This window comes from Micromesistius poutassou, assembly GCF_964030765.1.
Source record: "Micromesistius poutassou genome assembly, chromosome: 10".
NCBI lineage: Eukaryota > Metazoa > Chordata > Actinopteri > Gadiformes > Gadidae > Micromesistius > Micromesistius poutassou.
The window spans coordinates 10754585-10777060 of NC_140280.1; the positions used below are offsets into that span (position 1 = coordinate 10754585).

The 22476-nt window shown below is 40.5% G+C and overlaps 3 protein-coding genes across 3 annotated transcripts in view; 2 read left to right on the top strand and 1 right to left on the bottom strand.

Moving 5' to 3' along the window:
* Nucleotides 1-15563, top strand: part of LOC311354398 (olfactory receptor 52N5-like) — a gene marked incomplete at both ends in the record, with an annotated part of 39346 nt that extends 23783 nt beyond the window's left edge. The window contains one exon of the mRNA XM_084474214.1: nucleotides 15112-15563. Within this exon, the coding sequence (XP_084330340.1) occupies nucleotides 15112-15563 (452 nt within the window). The remainder of the gene's footprint in view (nucleotides 1-15111) is intronic.
* A 2400-nt stretch (nucleotides 15564-17963) lies between these two features.
* LOC311354399 (olfactory receptor 5B12-like) lies at nucleotides 17964-18890 on the top strand (the record flags this gene model as incomplete). The annotated part of the gene is made up of 1 exon (XM_084474215.1): nucleotides 17964-18890. The coding sequence occupies one exon, from the start codon at nucleotides 17964-17966 to the stop codon at nucleotides 18888-18890; it is 927 nt and encodes a 308-aa protein (XP_084330341.1).
* Nucleotides 18891-20540: 1650 nt separating this feature from the next.
* Nucleotides 20541-22409, bottom strand: or6at1 (odorant receptor, family 6, subfamily AT, member 1; the record flags this gene model as incomplete). Its single annotated transcript, XM_084474216.1, has 3 exons — nucleotides 20541-20702; nucleotides 21289-21951; nucleotides 22257-22409. 3 exons carry the CDS (start codon nucleotides 22407-22409, stop codon nucleotides 20541-20543), a joined length of 978 nt encoding a protein of 325 aa, XP_084330342.1.
* Nucleotides 22410-22476: the final 67 nt, after the last annotated feature.

Consider the following 22476-nt stretch of genomic DNA (forward strand, 5'->3'; position numbering starts at 1 on the left):
TCGTGTTCAATGAGGTGAGTTTGGGTCAGCGTGTCTGAAAATAGCGTTGGGTAACCATTTAGGAGTGAAACTATTTCATTACACTTATCCTCATCTAAATGCCCAAGCACTAATGGCAACGACTTTATGGCGTCAGAGTTGTTTAAGCGTACACCCTCATATATAGGCCATCCCCCTTCACCATCAACTGCCCCCCCTGGAGAAGACCTCTCCATACTTACACAAAGTGCAGATTTTACACGTGGGAGCTCATTGGAGCCAGGGGACGGTAACACACGGGCATAATAAGGCTTCAACAGATTGACGTGGCACAATCTTGATTTCCCCTTAGGCAGTGAGATCAAATAGTTCTGTTCAGAGACTAAAAATATTCGTGAAATGGTGAACCCACAACAAAAGAAACATGACCTGATCTCCAGGACTGAACTGCCTATGTTTTGCATCACGGTCAAACACCAATTTCATTTTCCCCTTGGGATTTGTTCAACCTGCATTTGGCCATTTTCCCCGCTAAATAAAGTCTGCGCCTAAAACCATTCACATAGTCCACCCAATTTTTTGGAGGCTCAGACTGTCGGCAATCACTCTGCAAAACTGCACCGCATGCCCAAAAACCAAATCATTTGGACTGAATCCGGTGCTCACCTGCACCACCTCTCTTGCAGCCAGCAGCAACCAAGGCAAGCTGTGTTCCCAGTCATGACCAAGCTCTGTGCAGTAAGCACTCAAGAGTGACTTCAATGTCTGATGAAAACATTCTAAAGCCCCTTGACTTTGAGGATGATAAGCCGAGGACTGGTTGTGCTTAATCTGAAGCTGCTGCGAAACCTGCGAAAACAACAGAGCAGAAATTAGACCCTTGATCAGTCTGTATGACTTTGGGAATGCTGTGACATATTTTAATTGTAATATTCCCTAGTGATACATTTTACTGTAATACTCTCACATAGCCACATCCAGTAGCACAGAGCATAGTTTAGAGGTAATTTCCCCTCACAATCGCCAGAGGGCAGCACTGAACACATTTGACAAATTAAGCAGTAATACTCTCACATAACCTCAGAGGGCAGTACTGAGCACATTTAACAAAGTTACAAACATTTACACTAGGGGCAGCAACGGACACACAGAGGAAGTGAGAAAACCATAGAAGAAGTCTACTCTCACCTGTTTATAAAACTCGGACTCCACCATTTTAGGTCAGAATCTCTTGGGCGGCGTATCGATTAGATGTAATGCTTAGAGACGCTCCGCGCGTGTTATATACGATCCCTCTCCTTTTGTTTCATAGACGATAGACAATAGACCAATAACCTTAACCAAATAAAGTGAGTTAAAAGCGATCCTGTCTCGGCGGCCTTTCCTGGACTAAAATATCATAACAATGCCAAAAACAGAAATGAACTGCAACATTGCTTTCACCACAGATTTAGCAGTAATGGAACGCAACGGTTAAGCTGCTGGATAGCAAGTTGTTTGACACATCAGAGTCAACGAATACTTGCTACCAGCCTTGGAGGGAGGCAGCGGACCAACACAGTCCATAAGTAGATACTCGAAGGGCTCATTCAAAGCTGGAATAGGACACAACGGGGCCTGACTTATAGACTGGTTTGGTTTACCTGTTAGCTGGCAAGTGTGGCAAGTTTTTACAAAAGCAGACACATCCCTTTTCAACAGAGGCCAAAGAAAATGATGCAAAATGCGATCATATGTTTTTCTAACACCCATATGACCAGCAACATCATCATGAGAGGCTTTCAGCAGCATTTCCCTAAATTTCGCTGGCACTACCACCTGCACAACTGGTTTTCCCAAAAAATTGTCTCTAGTACAACATTTTTCACAAAATACCCTTGAGAAGCAGTTTCCATGTCGTCCTCTTGAGACACTAGCTCAAAAAGGGCCTTCAGAGAGACATCAGACTGTTGTTCCAGAACCAACTCCTCATGCGAAATGGACTTTAGAGGCCCAGATATTACAATTTTCCCTACAGTTTTACTCTGATGAGTAGTTTCACCATCTTTGCAAACCATCGCTCGAGTTACTGCGCAAGCCGGGAACAACTCTGTCTCTGGCTCAAAGTCCAACGTTTTGTCCCCCTCCCACAACAGCAATACTGGAGCCTGGGTGACTACATTAGGTGGCGGAACATTGGCCCAGACTCTACTCCCTGCCAGGTCATTCCCAAGAATCATGTCCACCCCTTCCACAGGTAACGCTGGGCATATGCCAACGGCCACCTCTCCAGTGACCAAACCACAGACCAGCTCCACTCTATGCACCGGTACAGGAAGAATAGTCATGCCCATACCCCGCATTAAGACAAAATCTCCAGTGCTTGTATCCGAGGAGAAAGGAAGGACAGACTCACAGACAAAGGTATGGAGCGCACCAGTGTCTCTCAGGATTTTAACCGCCACTGCTTTCTTTCCAGGTAAGGTCACGTAACCATCTGAAATAAAGGGTGAATAATCCCCTTTTCTTTCCCATCCACACCCAGGGGAACACAGGTCCTCAGAATTAAATTTCTGGCATGCCAACTGAGCTGAGGAAAGAGGGACTGCCAAAGCAGCGGGTTTTACCTGTGCATTTCTGGAATACTCTGCGTTCCCTTTAAGAGCAGGACATTCATTTTTCCAGTGCCCTTTTCCTTGGCAATAATTACAAATGTTACTGTAATCAATTCTCCTCCCGGGGCTGCGCTCAGACATGCCAGAACCAGACTCTCCACGTGAAAAAGATTCTCCCCTGCAAGCTGAAAAATTGTTTTTCTGCCCATTGACACTGGTTTCACCAAAGACACTTTTGTGCATCAAAATATACTCATCAGCCAAAACTGCTGCTTCTTGGGGTGTTTTAACTTTACTACTAAATCTTTACTACTAAAAGTGCTACTAAATCACCTAGTTCTTGAAAAGATCTTACTTCTGACGATGAACACCAGCGATTAAACTGCACAACCAAATCCCGCACAAATTCAACATGAGTCTCATGTTCCTTTTTTCTTAAATTCCTGAAGCGTTGCCGATAGGCTTCAGGAACCAGCTCATATGCACGCAACACTGTAGCCTTAACAACATCGTAGGAATTACTCTGCTACAGTCAAAGAGGCATAGGCCTCCTGTGCCTTACCTGTAAAAATGCACTGTAACAATAATGTGCACTCATCAGACCAGTTCTGAGACTTTGCCACACGCTCAAACAAAGAGAAAAACAGGTCTGGATCTGCTTCTGTAAATCTGGGAAGCAATTTCAAGTTAGTGCCAACATCAAATTTACTTTCATTGATAACAGTACCACCAAACAGCTTTCCCTCCTTTATCAGCTGCAGTTTAGATTGTTCCAATTCCAATTTTGCCATCTCACTTTTGTGTTTCATCACTTCCAGTTCCAGTTGTTTATGCTGCATCATTTTCTCATGTTCCAATCTAATCATTAGTAACTCCTTTTGTTGTTCAAATGTTAGACTCAGGGCTCATTGCTGCCAACATCACATCATGTTTACTTATATTTTCAGACAAAATCTCCTTATCTACCAATTAATTTTTCAGAAAAGTTTTTTATATTTTCTTTTAAACGTTTATCAGATACCTTAACCCCAAAGTGCTCAGCGATCTTCAACAATTTATATTTTGTACATTGCTCCAACAACTCCACTGAAGGAGTCTGAATAAAGTCCTCCACAACAGAACCCATATTCATAATCATTTATTTGCCCCCCCCCCCAAAAAAAAACAAGACAGTGCAACAGGTTCAACTCAAGAATGGCTAAACTAGAGTACAATCCCCTAGCCTATCTCACCAAACACTACCTAACTCAACCCTAGTCTTCAAGTGGCTAATTGTGGTGGGTTCTTATACACTCAAAATCAGTGGGGTGGAAAAGCAACTGGTTAAACCAGCGACTCTCCCAGGAGCCCCTGAGGTGTTCCCGAGCAAAATGCTCTAACCACGTTCACCACCACACTATAGTTGAAACAACAGATTCCCTAAACAGAACCCGCTGTCTAAAACCTAGCAGGGGAACTCCAAAAAACAAAGCCATTCTTCTGAACCCAGCACTGCATCAAACAATTGAGCAACCAGGGACTGACCAAACTTATCTCCCCATCAAGACTAAAACCATGTAACTGTGTGCATCTCCCAAAAACACCTCTAAGGAAGCAAATTTCACCATCAAATGTGGTACACAAAAAACCTTCGAGCGATACTCACCAGGAAAGTCACAAATCAAGCACCACAAACTAGGTCAAAAGCCACTACCCTAATATATTTAAGATGGACGAGCCCCCATTTTGTCATGAACCGGCTCAAATTCAAGACAAAAATGGGAGACCACACAATAATCAAGGTTTTTAAGCAAATTAAATTTATTTAACTAATAACAAACACAAAAACTTAAGGTTAAATCTGTAAGTCAGTAGTATCAGTAGTGTGGTGAGTGCCTGGGTGTGTGAAAGTGGATGATATGCAAATAACCAAGTGAAAACAAAACTAACAAAACCCAACCAAACCGAAAACCTTCTTGCTTCTTCTAGCAGAGAAAGGGGGAGGTAACATGGCACTGTATGACGTCATATGGGGCTGGAAGCCAAATCAAAGCGTTTCAGCAATCTTTTTTTCAAAGGCGGAGAAAGAGAGCTACTTCTCGGTTTAGACCTAATGCAATTTTTAGCTACTGGGGGACCATAGGGAGGCTAGGGGAACTCAACTTAATGTTAGAAAACCTCATAAAGTGAAATTTTCATGCCATGGGACCTTTAACTGAGCTGATGGGACGATGTTCATTAGACAAAAGAACAGCAGGACAATGACGTGCTTTGGGTTGGTTTATTCTGCAGGAGAAAATAAAAAAAGGTTGGTGACTGCTCACTATCTCTGCAATGAAATAACACATGCAGACCAAACATGTCAGGCCCTGAATAAGCCTAACCCTAACCCAAATTAAAAAAAATGAAATTTGCTTCCTGATAGGCTCACCTCTCCTGAATTGTACATAACCCCTGTACACCCCTGTAACCCCAGTACATACACAGTACACACTCAACACAGTCACCTAATGATCCTGGTCTTTGATGAGGTGTTTGAGGATCCGTCCCCATTTGTTAAAGACAATCCCAATCCCCGCCATCCTGTCATCCCAGCATGTCTGAGCCACTTGCCATTAATAAAGGGGTGCCTCAGGGCTCAGTCTTGGGTCCTACCCTCTTTTCCATCTATATTAATGATGTGGCCAAGGCTGCGGGCAGCTCCCGGATCCACCTTTATGCTGATGATAATATCCTGTACGCTTCTGGCCCTTCTCTCTGCTCCACAGCCTTAACTCTTCAAGACAGTCTCACTTTTATCGAGCACTCTTTTCACAACCTCCACCTTCGGCTCAACTCTAAAAAGACTAAATGCATCCTTTTAAAAAATAACACCTCCAGCCCCCCCAAGATCCTTTGTGCTGATGACTCTGAACTGGAGTTTGTCAAGTCCTACAAATATCTAGGGCTCTGGCTGGACCCTTCCCTTTCATTCTCTACCCATATTAATAATCTTCAGACTAAGGTGAAAGCCAGATTGGCCTTTCTCTTCCGTAACAAAGCCTCCTCCACACGCTCTGCTAAACTTACGCTTGTAAAAATTACCATCCTGCCCATCCTTGACTATGGTGATATAATCTATAAAATGGCTTCAAAAACAGAGCTTCACAAACTAAAGGTTTGTGAATCCGCTTTGCCACCAATGCTACTTTTAATACACACCACTGTGAACTTTTCAAACTGGTGGACTGGCCCTCCCTCCAAACCAACCGACTGCGACACTGGCTCCAGTTTATTTATAAGACAATCCTGGGCAAGACCCCATCTTACCTTTCCTCCCTTCTCCATCTCTTCAGAAGCACTTACTGCACAAGATCATCTGAGCTTATCAAACTTACCAACCCACGCTCCAGGACTACCTTTGGCCGAAACTCCTTTCATTTTGCAACAGCTTTTGACTGGAACACCTTGTTTTTATCTGGAAAAATAAAGGTTACAGGGACCCCCAAAGGAGGAAGTGGTTGCCCACCATGTCTCCCGCGTCAGTCAAGGTGCGGCCGGAACCCTACATTCCGGCGCAACTAGCACCAGCTGACAAAGCTGTGATAGCACAGATATACCTGTAATACACCTATGGAGAGGATATATTTCCAATCCTGAAAACTGTGTTCACTGTGTATATACAGAACAACAACTTGAAAATATGACATAGGCCATTACTTTAAGAGGGAGATGATATGTTTATGTTCTGCAGGTGTGGCTGCTGTTCTGCTGGCTCCGGCACAACACCCCTGGACGTCCAGGGGGCAGATGGTAGAGGCGGTGTACCACCCATTTCCACCAGATGGCACCAGCGAGCGCATTGGTGCCAGTGCCGATCAGTGGGATGCGAAGCACCTGAGGAGCAGGTGGAGAAGCATGGCTTAAATAGCCTGCTTCAACACTCATTCAGGGCTCTCCCGGTTCTCGTGTTGAGAGACTGATCCACGAGGGGGAGAGACCGACAAATACCCAGAGGGCCGTGTTTCTGACCAGAAGGACACATCTGGATATTCCTCCAAGGTTTTTTTTGCTATTTTGAGTAAGATATGTTTGGAAAAAAGGGCCTTTTCGGCTTTAAGCAATCAAAATCGTGTGCTGATTGGGAGGAGGTGGGTAACTTGCCCAGCCGGGTTGCCACACAGGCTTTATGGACTCAAGCAGTTATGCTCTAGGCCTAGTTGGTGAACCATGCATGTAGGTTGGACTGGAAGCTGCTTCATTCCTCCTCCAACATAAGAAAAATAAGTGCTGAATAACAGTGTTTTCATAATAAAGTGTAGCCCTGTGCTATATTTTCCTTTAATTCTTTAGTTAAAAGGTGTTAATAAATGTTTTTGAATGCATTATGCAGAATGTTTTATTTTCCTATGGCCTGTATTTTATTTTCATTTGAATATGTATGTTGTTGGTTGATATCTTAATATGACCTTTGAACCAGAGGGTTCAAAGGTCAGAAGCTGGGAAGTTAGCGGGGGGAAGAAGGGGTGTGAAGGAAGAGTGTGGACGGCTAGTCCGAGCTCGCTATTCATTACCATAGATACATGTGAATACTCTGTCTAGAATATAGGACTAGCGGTATACTGTTCCGGTTGTGCGATCGATAACTACCAGATCAGTGATTGTGTATTTATATATATGTTGAGGTTCAGAAACGCTAGATATTGTGGACGTTCTTCTGAGTTTTGCGGGAGATGCTGAACCTGCATCCAGATGTGGACGTGGTGAAGGCTGAGTGCTGCAAAGTGAGATACGTGCCGAAATGAGGATCTTGCTGGTCGTTTGGATAATACGGAGGTAAAGAGAAGACGCCAGTGTGGACCAGTCAACACGAGGACCGTGACTTGTGACCAAATGTCACTGGTGTAGGAAAATATAGGCTAGTATACCTTGTCGCCAAACACGTTTTTTTTTTGTTTTTTTTTGCTGCTGACTCTCCCAGAGTCCAGTAGAATATTTTTTTTTATGATGGATACATGGCCTGGGAAAAAAATATATATATGGTAATGGGATTGTAAAAGGGCCCAGCTGGAAGAAATCTCGGTAAAAAACCTTGTAGGGCTCTACTTTAGCCAGCAAGACATGGCTTTGATTACCCTTCCACGCATCCATGATACCTGTAACACAAAGCACAGGCCTTAAATAAAGGCCATTGTTGGTATGTGTTATGTTGAAAGTTGTATAATAAGCACAGGAGACCGACATACGTTCAAGTGTAAGTATATTGAAGGTACGTAGCACAGTACTGTAGGTCTATCTCCCTAGACTATCTCTCACTTGTCTTCTACCTCCTCTCTAGTACTACAACACACTACATGACAGTAGAGCGCACCTAGTGGTGTAATCAGGTAGTGGACAACAGTATGTATCACTTAGGGCTGCGCACAGCATCGTCCAGTGTGCAGGTGGCAAGAGACTTGATGGGTGAAGGTGCAGATGTTGTGTGCACTGTTAGATCAATAGGTGATTGGAGAGAGGATGGAGCAGGTGGTGATTGGTAGGCTGGTTTATTGGAAAGGTCAAGAAGTGCCGGTAAAGGTGAATGGGTGACTGCTGAGGGGATAGTGACAATGAGAGCTTTTTTTTATTGGGGGTTCTTCATGTGATGTGTTTTGTATCCTGTGTGGTATGCGAGGTGTGGGATCAGTGAAGGGTTTGAGGTGGTCTGTGTTGATTTTTGGATGTTGTTTGCCATCATCGTCCTGGAGGTCTGCACTTTAATTTTCAATGTGAGTAATTGTGTAAGCTCCCAGCCAGGTGCGCTCTAGTTTTCCTCCTTTCCTCTGCTGCATTCAAATGTTTTTTCTCAGCACCCTCTGGCCAACAGTGAACGCAGACTTGGAAGAAATTTTCTGCCTTTTTTCCTGTTTCTTCAGTACATTCTCTTGAACCATGCCATCCAGTTTCTCCTTAAGGCAATGCCTGAGGATACCACTTGGTTAGCAACCACCTCCTCCACTGAGCTGTCCACCTTTCCAATAGAAAAATAAACAAAGATTAAGAATGGAATTGGAATGCTGAAATTACCTGACATGTGAGACACATCATGCCATACCGTGAAATCCTCTGCTACTTCGCATGGGTACCGTGCTTCCATGCTGAACATTGGAAAAAAGGGGGAGAACTTGGTGGTTAGGTGTGTCTTTGTTGTTAGGCCAAACAATACGGCATCCAGGTAATGGTCCCATGTGTTTGGCTTTTCCGTGACAAGTTTACACAATGCTCTGTATAGGCACAAGGAAATAATTGTCATCAGTCATCATGTTTTTTTTAAATGACACCTATATTGTAGAAAAGCTACTAATAGCTCTTCTACAATCCATTTTGAATCATTTTCTAATAACAGCTTCACCTCTGAATTGTTCCATTCAAATGTTCCACAAGACCATTTGTCTGTGGATGGTAGGGCGCACACAGACTCTCCACATTTAAAAATGTGCAAATGTTTGAGTTCAGCTGTTTGAAAAACATGAAGAGTACAATTTAGCAACAGATGTGTTTTGTATTGTATAATGGTACATACAGCATCCTGACCATGAAGAGCAGTGCTGGTTTATTCACCAAGCCAAAATTGACTAACCTCATTCACAAACTCACTGCCCTGGTCTGTGAGGATACGTTGCGGTGCACCAAACCTGTAGAAATCTTTTTATAATACACTTTGCACTTTTGTTCGGAATGGCGTACACTTCAGCCCATTTCGTGTAGTAGTCCACCATGACACAAATGTACACGTTGCCATCTTCTGTTTCACTTAGTTTTCCCACTAAGTCCATGCCTACTAACTCAAGTGGGTGGTCAACCTGAAAATCCCAAAATATATATCATTGTTATCACAAAGCATGGTTGTTGTTTGTATTGTAAGTATTCAGTGAAATGAAAGGCTTAGTACATACATGGATTGGGATATACTCCTGCTCCTTCTTAATGGAGAGCCTACTATATTGGCATTTCGCACACTGGGCAACCTGATGGATCAAAAGCAGATATGGGAAATGCAATCTAGGAAGCAAGACAATCTATGGATAAGTTCAATCTACTATACACTCCAATTAAATAATTCCATTTACCCATTTATCCAAGTCAACCCCCATGCCAGGCCAATAAAACCCAGCGGTGACCGCATATTTAGTCTTCTGTGTACCACAGTGGCCTCCATGGGCACTATTCTAGAAAGATTTGATTGGCCTCCTCGCCAACCACTACTTTCTTGCGCACCTCCATGTCTTTCTTACAGGATAAGTAATACAGTGTATCACCTATTGAAACAAGGTTGTTGTCAGTAGCCTACAATAAACATGTCCTTTATACTGATAATCAATCGAGTGAGAGCTGGAGATCAGGGAATTATTTTTGAGGAAGGCATAGCGTTACCATGACTTACCATCTAGTAGGAAACGGGCGGAGCGTCTTCGAATAATATATTTCTGTTCTTTGGAAATATCAACGGGATAGGAACCATACTTTTTGTAGTTCAATAACTCATCGTACAGTCGTTGGTCCATTGTAGCGACTTCTCAGAATAAACATGAATTCATGAGTCAAACGTTGTTTCCTAGATCATGTAGGCCTACAACCTGCCACCTGAATTTATACACTTTGCGCCCATCGGAATTGGTTAGGTTACGCCCTCTTCAATTAAACTACTATTATATTGCCTCGATCAGACAAGAATGTATGTTTGTATGTATGTCTATTGTCTACTGTCTGAGAGTGTCCACCCAGAGTCAAATTCCTTGTATGTGTGCATACTTGGCCAATAAAGCTGATTTCTGATTCTGAATTCACACAAATCAATGATCCATTCACCGAACACTTAACAAAATATTGTTTCCTGAAAGCTGAGGTAGGCCTACCCATTATCTATATCTGTTGCACGACATGCCCATAAAATAAGCTATAGGCCTACATGATTGTCTTTGTGATGATCGACAATTTCAACTGTTGCATAGACACGATAACAATTCAACAACAAATCATGGTATTTATTTCTTCAAAATTATAAACAAATAATAGATCCCAGGCATGAACTCAGATCTGACAAATTACAAATGCAATTAACTATTTTACATGAATTACAATGACTTATAACACCGAATTAAAGAACAGAAGAAACCATAATAGGGAAATCGCATTTTCGCGTGCAATCGCACGCAACTTGTCAATCTTTTTGTACCACTTGGCTTTCCGTAGAACCAGTTGTTGTGGGTTGGTCCTGTGGGCGGAGTCAGTTAACATGGCGTTTCGAAGGGGAACAGGAATTCCAATGGGGAACCAAATCGGGTGTCTCACCGGCATAGGACTCTGTTTGCTTTATATATTTTTCCTGATGGAATGTGATTCAATTTGTGAATTGGTTTACCTGTGTGTTGTTGGAAACAATGATTTAATTTGTTTAACGGGTAATGCAAAGAAACATTATGCTTTTATTGTAATTACCATGCCAGTAATTCCCGTTCATTAGGGGCTAGCTGAAAAGGGTATCTATATACACTCAACGAGACACTACAATACTAATAACATAACACTTTGTAGATTACCACATATAGTGTGTGGTCAGTTAATTTAATTGAACTCAGGAGTGTCCCAGTAAACTGTTTAGTTAATTAGATGGTCATGCCCATAGTCATGGCACTGGGGTGCTACAAAAGCAAATAACTCAAATAACATCATATTACTGATACAGGACGCAAAATGTATTTCAAATACAATGGTGTTGGGATAGTTCATATGAAACAGCAGAAAGGATAATGTACAGTGAATGTACCAATCACAACAGATTGATGCAAGAAGCAACGTGAAGCAAGGAATGTTAGCCTTATTCTTAGCTTTGAAAATACAGCAAAAATATGAAGTATTTTCTGCTCAATCTACAAGGTTTAAAGGTCCCATGGCATGAAAATGTCACTTTATGAGGTTTTCTAACATTAATGAGTTCCCCTAGCCTGCCTTTGGTCCCCCAGTGGCTAGAAATTGCGTTAGGTGTAAAACGAGCACTAGGTATCCTGCTCCGCCTAAAACAAGCACTAGGTATCCTGATCCTGCCCGCTGCCTTGGCAGCGGGAGACAATCGCAGGAAACAATCCCTTTCTCCTCCACGTCGCAATTGATGTGGACGTGGAAGAACCAGAGACGTCAGAGAACCCGACGCAGTCGTTTGAGATTCATAATATCGTCTTTAGGCGCACACAGATTTTGGCTGTGATAATATATATTATATGATATAGATATCTATGAATAATATGAGATTATTTAGATATAGAGCTCCAGGACTCCTGCCGGAGCACCCGGAGTGTTCTAGGATATTTACAGAACACGGCCAAAAGCCGTGTGCGCCTCGCCTTTGTGATACATCCACTGTAAACACTAGCGCATAGTACCGTGGCCGCAAGCTGCTCAGGGCCACACCCCCACCCTCCACCTTGACCCGCCTCTAAAAAACGGCACATTTGTGGAATGCTCATTGTGTGACTGGCTCGTAGTGGCTGTAATTCTGCACAGGCTGAATTTCTTGAATGTCTTCAAGTACTGTATTAGGGGCCCACTAACAGCTATATAAAAGCATTCATAAAGTAGCATGCCATGGGATCTTTAAAAACTGCTGTTGTTCTTCGGTTGTGGTTCTTGGTTCTTCTTCGACTGTATATTTGTATACAGCGCGCAGGCTTGATGCGCATGCTCTGCTTCTTCTTCTTTTTTCTGAGTTCTGTAGCAGAAACAGCGCCACATAAAGGCCTGGAATATGTACTACAGTGTTTCTCCAGCCTGATGCATCTTTGCAATCTATCATTACGGAGAAATTCCTGTCACGCTGCCAAGGAAAACCAGGGGGGAAAAGCTTGTTTTTCATAGGTGTGGACATGGCCTAAGACACAGATTCTATACCACATCACACTATACGTGTAAAATGATCAGGCCTAAGGCCTATAGGCCTAAGTTTGATCCTTGGGGAAGGATGGGAAAGGAGAGAGCAGAGCCTGAGGCTGGATCAGAGAAACTGGTAGTTCACTGTGTTGAAGGCTGCTGAAAGGTCCAGTCGAATGGCTACGGAGGCTTTTATTTTTATAAAACATAGCAAAGGAAGTTTTAGCGTCAGGTTCCCAACTCAGACGACACTATGGGCCTGGCTGCACTGCACCTGAGCTTCTGTTCTATTGCTGGTGTGCATAAAGAAAGTCCTGATGCTCTGAGAGTTCCAGGTTTATCACATTATGCAGGGAAATACTCTTATATAATTTCATCACGTAAAATATTTTTTACGTGATGAAAAGAGTCAATGCAACAATTTGCTGACTGAGGCGAAATATGTTTATTGATGTTTATGGATTTTTATTGATGTTCAAATTGAAGAGAATAATCAATAAATGAATGACCAAACTAAAGATGTAGAAAGGTATTTTAAGTAGGGTTCAACAACCCCTCAAACTTGGTGAATTTTATATAAATGTAATACAATTGATACTCAAAATATTGATAATGATTTGAATACGGTCATAGAAATGATGTATAAAACAAAAAGAATACACTCCCCTGCACCATAGCCTTCTGAAGCCATGATGTTGACAGATAACCAAGAAGAAAACATGACTCATCATGATACAAATAATAGTTATGCACATAGACCTACAGGTCAAACCTAAATTAATAATGGACACTACAAACTGTATTACCATAACAACTGTCTGTGTTCCACAATACCAACATGTCCCTATAAAAGGCATGTTAAGATGATGTTAGTTCTTTAGGGACATATCCTCACCCAATAAAAGTTGACGACATTCACATATGATTGCGGTTACTTCTCGTCTCAAAAGGTAAAGCTGAAGCATACATAAATCATCAGTTAACATCATCACATTTGTTACTCACTTATTTTATTGTCATTATATATAAAGATCATATATTGTTATTGTTATCTATGCAATTTCTTTGTTTTTCTTAATTTTCTTAATGTCTTTATTCTCTTCTAATTGTGCCATGTTGAGAAAGCTAAAAATTTCAAACATTAAAATGCTTGATAAATTAACAAAATGTACTACTCAGGGCAACAGCTCCATGAGTTTCCAACACATGCAAAGGAAAAACGTATACATTTTAACCCTTGATTGGAGGGTTTTATTTGTAATGACTAGAAGGCTAACTCATTAATTAGTTTCAATGCTATTTAAAATCAAAACATTGTAGACCAAATAAAAATATACAGTTAATATACAGTTATCTTATTAATCTTACATGCTTCTTATTTTTCTGTTTATTTTTATTTTTCATTATTCCTACTGCAACTCTTTTTTTTTTCTTTTTCTACAATTAAATAGCATTTTGCATTTTACATGAATGTTTATATAGTCAATATTGCTTTTACTTATTAACTAGTACAACACATGTTTGCTTGAATTCCATTATTATAAATTAATCTGGTTGAATATATTAACACTCATATCAAGCTGTTGCACAGCAAATTACACCTCATGTCTTAATGCCATGTCCTGTCAATTCAGGACAAAGGCTGGCAATTAATGTCATTCATGTTTAACTAGTCCTATGCACTTCCACCCCTCCAGTGGCTCCCAGTAGCTTTGAATAAAATGGAAATAAATAATTGTATTTTTCTTTCAAAAGGAACAGGTCTTATTTTGGAGATCAAGGCGATACTGTGACACTGAAGTAACAACAAAAGTGTTTTAATATGTCAACCAAAATAAACATCACATCCTACTACTAGAAATGTCACAATTGCAACAAATGAGAGGCTGTTATTTTTTTTATAAATATATAGTGTAACTCTATATAAAACTTAAAACACTGCTTATATGCTCATTTATCACCAATCAGTACAGCTCTTATCTGATCAATCTTGCCTGTCAAAATCTGACAACATGACTTATGTCAACTGTCAAAGCTGTTTTAAATTGATATAATAGGAATTAATCTCAGCAACAATTAAACAATTGTTCGTTGGTATAATATTACTATTTACAACATCAGAATTATTTGTACATGTTTATTGAATAATGTTCATGTTTACAATTAACATTGATTCTGACCAGCTGCCTGAGTATGGAGAACCAGACATGGATTGGAGACATCTTACTCCTAGAGGGGTTAAAGGTCACCCCACAGTCTTCCATTCCTGTCTTCATCCTCCTTTTTTCCACCTACATCTTCATCATGGTGTCCAACATCGGCCTGACAGTTCTGATCTCAGTGGAGAGAAGCCTTCACCAACCCATGTATCTGCTGTCCTGCAATCTCAACATCAATGATGTCTTCGGTGCTACGGCCATTTTACCTCGCCTGATAAGTGACATATTTACAGAAAGTGCAGAGCGCTACATTACTTATATGGGGTGTGCCGTTCAAGCATTTTTCTTTCATCTTCACATTGGCACTTATCTCTCAGTACTGATGATCATGGCTTTTGATCGATACGTAGCTATTTGCAGACCGCTGCAATACTCCAATATAATGACGAACACGATGGTGTTAAAATTGAGTGTATTTGCATGGGGTGTCATCTTATTCATGGTGGGAATCCTTATAGGCCTCTCTGTCCGCCTGTCTCGCTGCAGGAGAATGGTGTCAAATCCATTCTGTGACAATGCCTCTTTATTCAAGCTTTCTTGTGAAAGTGTCTTGATCAATAATATTTACGGCCTTGGGTACACAGTTGTAATACTGGGTTCATCCATCGGAAGCACAATACTCACCTACCTAAAGATCACCATAGCATGCTTGACCAGTAAGAACAGGGCATTAAACAGCCGGGCCTTACAGACCTGCTCCACACACCTCACTCTGTACCTCATCATGATATTGTCAGGTCTCAGTTCAATCGCTCTGCACCGTTTTCCTGAGTTATCAGAGCAGAGAAAATGGGCCTCCATTGTGACCATGCTGGTTCCCCCTGCTCTTAACGCTGTGATCTATGGGCTGCAAATAAAACGGATAAGGCAGAAGATTTTGACCTTGTTTAATAAGAATACAGTCACATAATTACTTGTTACAAATTCAAAATAGGCATTTGAACCAGCAAAATTAACTCTGTTAATTACTTTGGTACTTCATCTGAAGTACCCAAGACATATTTGTTGCTTTACCATGACACAGTCTCTAAGTTTGAGCGGCTTCCATTGTGTGTGCATTGATAATTCTCAGGTTGCTTAGCCTTACATATTGAGGTAGTAAATGCTGGCTGACTCGTACTGTATAAAATGTATTACGTGTAAATAATTACTAATGTATTTAATAATTGATCAGTTTTATCTTGTTTGAATGCACAGCCCAAGTGGAACAACATTTTCTACATCTCGGATAATATATTAATTAATAAGCACGCAAATTCATTAACACAAGCACAATTGTAAAATGCATTGAAAATAATCATCCAGAAATTGTAGGAGTTATGTTGGTGATGGCAAAAATGCCCAAAGTGCTTTACAAAAAAGAGAAAGGAATGCAATGTATTGTTAATTGCAAAATGTATATTTACTTACATAATATAATATAATGTAAAGATTATAATAAAAAACATGGGAAAAGACATGCAAGAGTAATGTTTTTTTTCCTGAATTAATTATTACAATTATTGGCTTTGGTGCTCAGCATTTATAATCATTGATCATTTAAATTGGGTTATGGAGTTCAACAGTTTGAGAAAGCTTTGGAAAAAAATCTTGCAAACGATGAAACTGACAAGTTATGCACATACTGGTAAGACCTCTGAGAAATCTGTTAATAGGAACGGCAAAGATTATTTATCATAGCAACTAAAGCTTAATTGTTGTGGAATACCAACATTTGTTTGTCAGATTAGAGACCTCCCCATAAAAGGCACGCTATGATGATGTAAGAACTTTAGGAACAGTTGCTCAAACAATAAAAGCATTCATGCTCTCTCATGTGATTGATATTGGAGTTCCTATCGCAAAAGGTAAAGCTGACAAACACATGCACATAGACATACATCATACACTAGTCAACTACATGTGCAGCCTGCCAACAATTGTTCTCCTTGTGTCACATTTCTATATTGTCATTATATGTTCTATTATTACTATTGATATTTTCATGAATTCTTTTTTTTTTTTTTGAATTTCATGAATTTCTTTATTGTGCAATTTTGAGAAAGTATTTTATTTCCAGCAATGCAATTGTTGCTCCTTTTAGATTAAGTATTGTGTGTCTGATGAAGAAACGTATATTTGGATCACTGTTATAATACACAACAATGATATCCAAAATATTGGCCGTCTTGATCAACTGGTATAACTAGGCATCAACACTGCTAGGATAAGGGGTTGGAATGTACTCTTAGAATTAATCTAGCATCTAAACTTCTTCATCTAAACGATTTTAGGTGTTTAACTGAAGCTTGGCAAACCATTGTCACTAAATGGAACTCGTCTTCATGCCTTTTGAAATTCTCCATCTCACTCACATAGGTCTGTCAACTGAAACGGATACATCCCAAACCAACATATAAATAATATATCACAATATTGAATGAATGCATCAACTTTAGCTCCCACTACAAATATACTCAAAATGGCACTTTAATGTGTTGCCTCTATCCCTCTATCTCAACGAACAATGTAGTAAAGAATGCACACCCATTTATCATAATTCCCCTCATCCGCAAACTGCCATTCACAACCACCATTATATTTTACACTTGGCTAACAAAAGTGTGTGATTCGTCTAAATACAGATAACTACCGATATTTTTGGTGGAAGGAGGGCTTTACTTGCTATATGAGGCAAGTCAGAGGGAGGGTTAGGGACAACATATCACACCATGGTGTGTATGGATGTGGGGAGCACCATCTGGTCAGAGGCTGCCTTTGATGTCCTTGTCAAGAGAGGGTTGCGTTTCTTAGACACATTGTATAACCCCACGGTGTGTGGCGCATTTCATACACAACATTAGCTCATTAGGCTATAATGCTGACAAACTGACGGTACTAAAAAAGGTATCCTAAAAAGGTTGTAGCCATGGAGATAACATGCCCCCCAAGTCAAAGTAATTTCTTTAAATGCATACTCTCTGGAGCCATAGAAACATGGTGAGAAGAGGACCCGCTCCCTATGGAGATAAAAAGGGCTCATTCTGAGTTGACAATAGCACAGTGATACTTGTTTTCATGGTATTATTATCCAATTGAAACATACTTCTGTTTATTATTTTCCGTTCCTGCTAGGTCTGTTCCACTAGATGCCACTCTGCACCTTTAACACTTTTTTGGACGTGGCTGTGACTATCAACCACTACCAAGACGGAGCTCCCAACCCCCCCCACACAGACAGTGTGACACTACACCGTAAGTGTGGAAGTGTTTACATGCTCATGCCGATGATATGCAGATGTATTTTACATTTTGATTGATTCTGACCAGTATGGAGAACCAGACATGGATTGGAGACGTCTTACTCCTAGAGGGGTTGAAGGTCACCCCACAGTCTTCCATTCCTGTCTTCATCCTCCTTTTGGTCGTCTACATCTTCATCATGGTGTCCAACATTGGCCTGACAGTTCTGATCTCAGTGGAGAGAAGCCTTCACCAACCCATGTATCTGCTGTCCTGCAATCTCAACATCAATGATGTCTTCGGTGCTACAGCCATTTTACCTCGCCTGATGAGTGACATATTTACAGAAAGTGCAGAGCGCTACATTACTTATATGGGGTGTGTACTCCAAGCATATTTCTTTCATCTTCACATTGGCACTTATCTCTCAGTTCTAATGATAATGGCTTTTGACCGATACGTAGCTATCTGCAAACCCATGCATTACTCAGATATAATGACCAACAAGATGGTGTTGACATTGAGTGTATTTGCATGGGGTGTCATCATATTGCTAGTAGGCATCCTTATAGGTCTCACTGCCCGCCTGTCCCGCTGCAGGAGCACGATAACAAATCCATTCTGCGATAATGCATCTCTGTTCAAACTTTCTTGTGAGAATGTGGTGATCAATAATATTTACGGCCTTGGGTACACTGTTGTCTTACTAGGGTCCTCACTTGGCAGCACAATGCTCACCTACCTAAAGATTGCCATGGTGTGCATAACCAGTAATAATAAGGCATTAAACAGCCGGGCCCTGCAGACCTGCTCCACACACCTCACTGTGTACCTCATCATGATGATCTCAGGGTTCAGTTTCGTGGCTCTGCACCGTTTCCCTGAGTTATCAGAGCAGAGAAAAATGGCCTCCATTGTGATCATGTTGGTTCCCCCTGCTTTCAACACTGTTGTCTATGGGCTGCAAATAAAACAGATAAGACACAAGATCTTTGCCTTGTTTAATCACAACTAAATTGGTTTCTTAAAAGCAGATAGTTCAATTGGTGGAATTGTACGTTGAAGAAATGACCAATAACTTGTAACCATAATAGGCATGCTATGATGATGAAACCACTTTAGGATCAGCTGCTCTCACAAATTATTGGTTTGAGTTCCTATTATGAAAGGTAAAGTTGACAAACAGTACTTAACGTGTGTTGATTGTTGCTGAATGCTAATTAACAATAAATATCATCTTTATTTGGGGAAATGTATGCATTATTATCTGTTACGCTTGTGTTTAGTCTGCTGTTACTTTAGTACACACACACACACACGCACGCAGGCACGCACGCACGCATGCATGCACGCACACACACACACAAGCACATGACCTGCTGATTTTGTGTCTTGGTAAGTCTTCTAAAAAATGCTTTCATCAAATTATGTATATTGACGGGATTACTGACAGCGAGGAATACAGTCTTGTAATACCAGTTTTGGAACCTGAAAAAGTAGTGCCAGGTGTAGACCTGGTCAGTGTATTGTGGAACTATTGCTCCTACCTAGACCAACTATTGTCTCCAGAAGCAAAAACCTCTCTAGGATGCAGACATCAAAATCAACCGCTGCTCTAACTGAGCTTCACACATCCACACAGCTTGGTGTAATACTAGTGTCTTATAAGCTCAACACTCTTTTTGGACGTGATATAATTGTTTTTTTTCTAACCCTTTATTTATATATATATATATATATATATATATATATATATATATATATATATATATATATATATATATATATATATATATATATATAAATTAATAGAAATATCAGTGGCAGGCCTAAAGCCTAAACTTCATTTGGAGAGAGCATGAAAGAGGTGAGTTTATGAAACTAGCCTATATATTTTTTCAGTTGTATTGATGGATACAGTTTCTAGCATATTTTCTTGAACTCACCCCGATATGTACTTTTAAATCATACCAACTCTTAGATTTGTTTAGATTATTTATATATATTTTTTTAAATTCCCTCTACTGAAGACTCAGTAGAGGGAAGCAGGAGGTCTTAAGGCAGGTAAAGAAAAGAGAGTGAGCCAGAAAACAGGCCCTGATAGATGCTCTGCTATACTCTCTACTGTAATAAATCATGTATTAAAGAAGCACTTTAAAGATGTGAATTTTTTTTTTTTGCCACAAGCATGGTGTGCACATTAGATAGACTGCAAGGTGTGGATAATTAACTGGAACTGGAACTATAGGAACAGGAGGAATTGTCACATGAAATACATATGTAAAAACAATATAATAATTTTACGTTTAACAATTAGATTTGGCAAGTTTAGTGCCTACTCATTAAATCGCATGCATGGTTTGATTAAACATTGGCTACTGAAAAAACACTGAAATCTGTATTTGGATCTAAAATGGGAAAAAACAGATCAGCTATAAATCCTCTTCCTCATATACATTATTACATTTGGATATAAACACATTCAAACAGGCCGACATTATAAAGGCCAATAAAAATTATTGTATTATAACAGTTGTGCTCTACAACAGAATTGTGCAAAAGTTTTCATAATAACCTGCAGAATAACCTGGACGGAATCAAATGTACAACCATATGCAGTTTGCAGCATGGAAAAACATTGAGGCCACAACTTTAGTATAAGAGCTCAGGGATAGACTGTGTTGACCAGCCTTTTGGCAGCTAGCAAAGGACGCCTGCAGAAGGTGCTTTTGATGGCGTCTCTCAGCTCCTTGTTTCTCAGGCTGTAGATGACTGGGTTGAGGAAGGGGGTGAGCACCGTGTACAAAACAGAAACAATGATGCGGACCTGAAATAAATTTGTTTCATTGTTTAAATCACATAGTTCATTCACACTTGGATATAACATATTTTATACAAATACATTTCAATTGTTTTACCTTCATTGAATTTGTATAGAACTTACTTAGATGCTCAAATACATTTTTCATCATTATGACATTGAAAGCTTAATATTGTAAGGAAGGACATGGGTGATGTGGTCTGTATTGTAGCAGCTGACTAGGTCGAACCGGCTGGATATCAACCAAATAAGAATGTTTTAGCCCAAAAATGTGATTGTTTTATTCATAATAGGCTAATGTTCTATCTTTTGCGCTGTTTGGTCTAAACATGCAGGCAGCTGAAGCAAGTTTGCTCCATGCTAAATATATACAAAATGTATAAAAATCTTGTTGTTGCCAACCTCTGTACCGACTATCATAAAATGGTGTTAATGGTTAAAAATATAGTTATCTTTTAGTTACTCGCAAAAATATGGAGATTATAGAGATGAGACTACCCACTTAATGGTTAAGCATTCGTCAACATCTTTTAATTATAATAATGAAGTGTAAATAACAGCAGAAGGAACACATTGAAAGCTGGCCTCTTACCTCTGCAGGGAAGTTTCCTACACGGTAAGATATGTAAACAACGGAGGCAGAGCCGTAAGAGATGAACACTACAGTCAGATGTGCAGCGCATGTACCAAAGGCCTTCAGCCTTTCAGCCGTGTTCATCTTGGACAATGACAAGCCAATCAGAATGTAGGAGGTCAGAATAAGCACTCCTGTGAGCAGCAGAGCCACCAAGGCGGAGGAGAGTGAGAGAATGTTATCCGAATAGGTGTCACCGCAGACCAAACGTCTCACAGATGACGGGTCGCACCAGCCATGGCGCACAACGTTAGGGCCACAGTATGTCTTGTGCCAGGAAGGGGCCGTCCCTGGGAGACTGCATATGGCCCCAAAGACCCAGGCCGCTGCGACGAGGATATAACGGACGGGCCTGGTCATGACTACTGTGTAGTGCAATGGGTTGCAGATGGCCATGTAGCGATCATAGGCCATGACCGTTAAGATGCCCCGTCCAGTTACAGCCATTTGGATGAAGCAGTACATCTGGAGGAAGCAGCCACGGACTGAGATGGTGTGGGTTTTGGTCAATAATCCGGAAAGCATATTGGGGATGGTGACTGTGGTGTACAGGATATCGACCATGGACAAATTGTGGAGGAAGAAGTACATGGGGGAGCTGAGCTTTGGGTTGGTCAAACTCTGTGTACAAATGACAAACAAAGACAAACCAAACTGTTGAGATAAGGATAAAATCCGGAAAAAACATTAATTAGGATTATACAATATACAAAATATTTTTAGCAAGATAACAGCAACATTGAAATAATGGTCTACAAAATAAAATTGTGTAGGAATTCCAGAAATAGTTATAGTAATGAATAATAAACACATAAGAAAGAGCAGACAGATTTAGCCAAATAGATGAATCTACAAATCTGGTCTCATGAGAGACCTATTTCATATATAAGATGAGCATATAAGAAATTAATTATGAAATGAATTACCATAAATATGATCATGCTGTTTCCAACCAGGATGAATATGTAAGCCACCAGGAAGATATAGAAAACCATGATCCTGGTCTCCCCCAGATTGCTGAGGCCCTGGATAATAAAGTAGGACAGGACTTCAGGAGGTCGGCTACCGTTCTGAGTCATGGCTCTCTGACCGCCAGCCCAGCTCACATGGAGATCTAAAGAAACCGGTGCAGTGAGATTACGACAT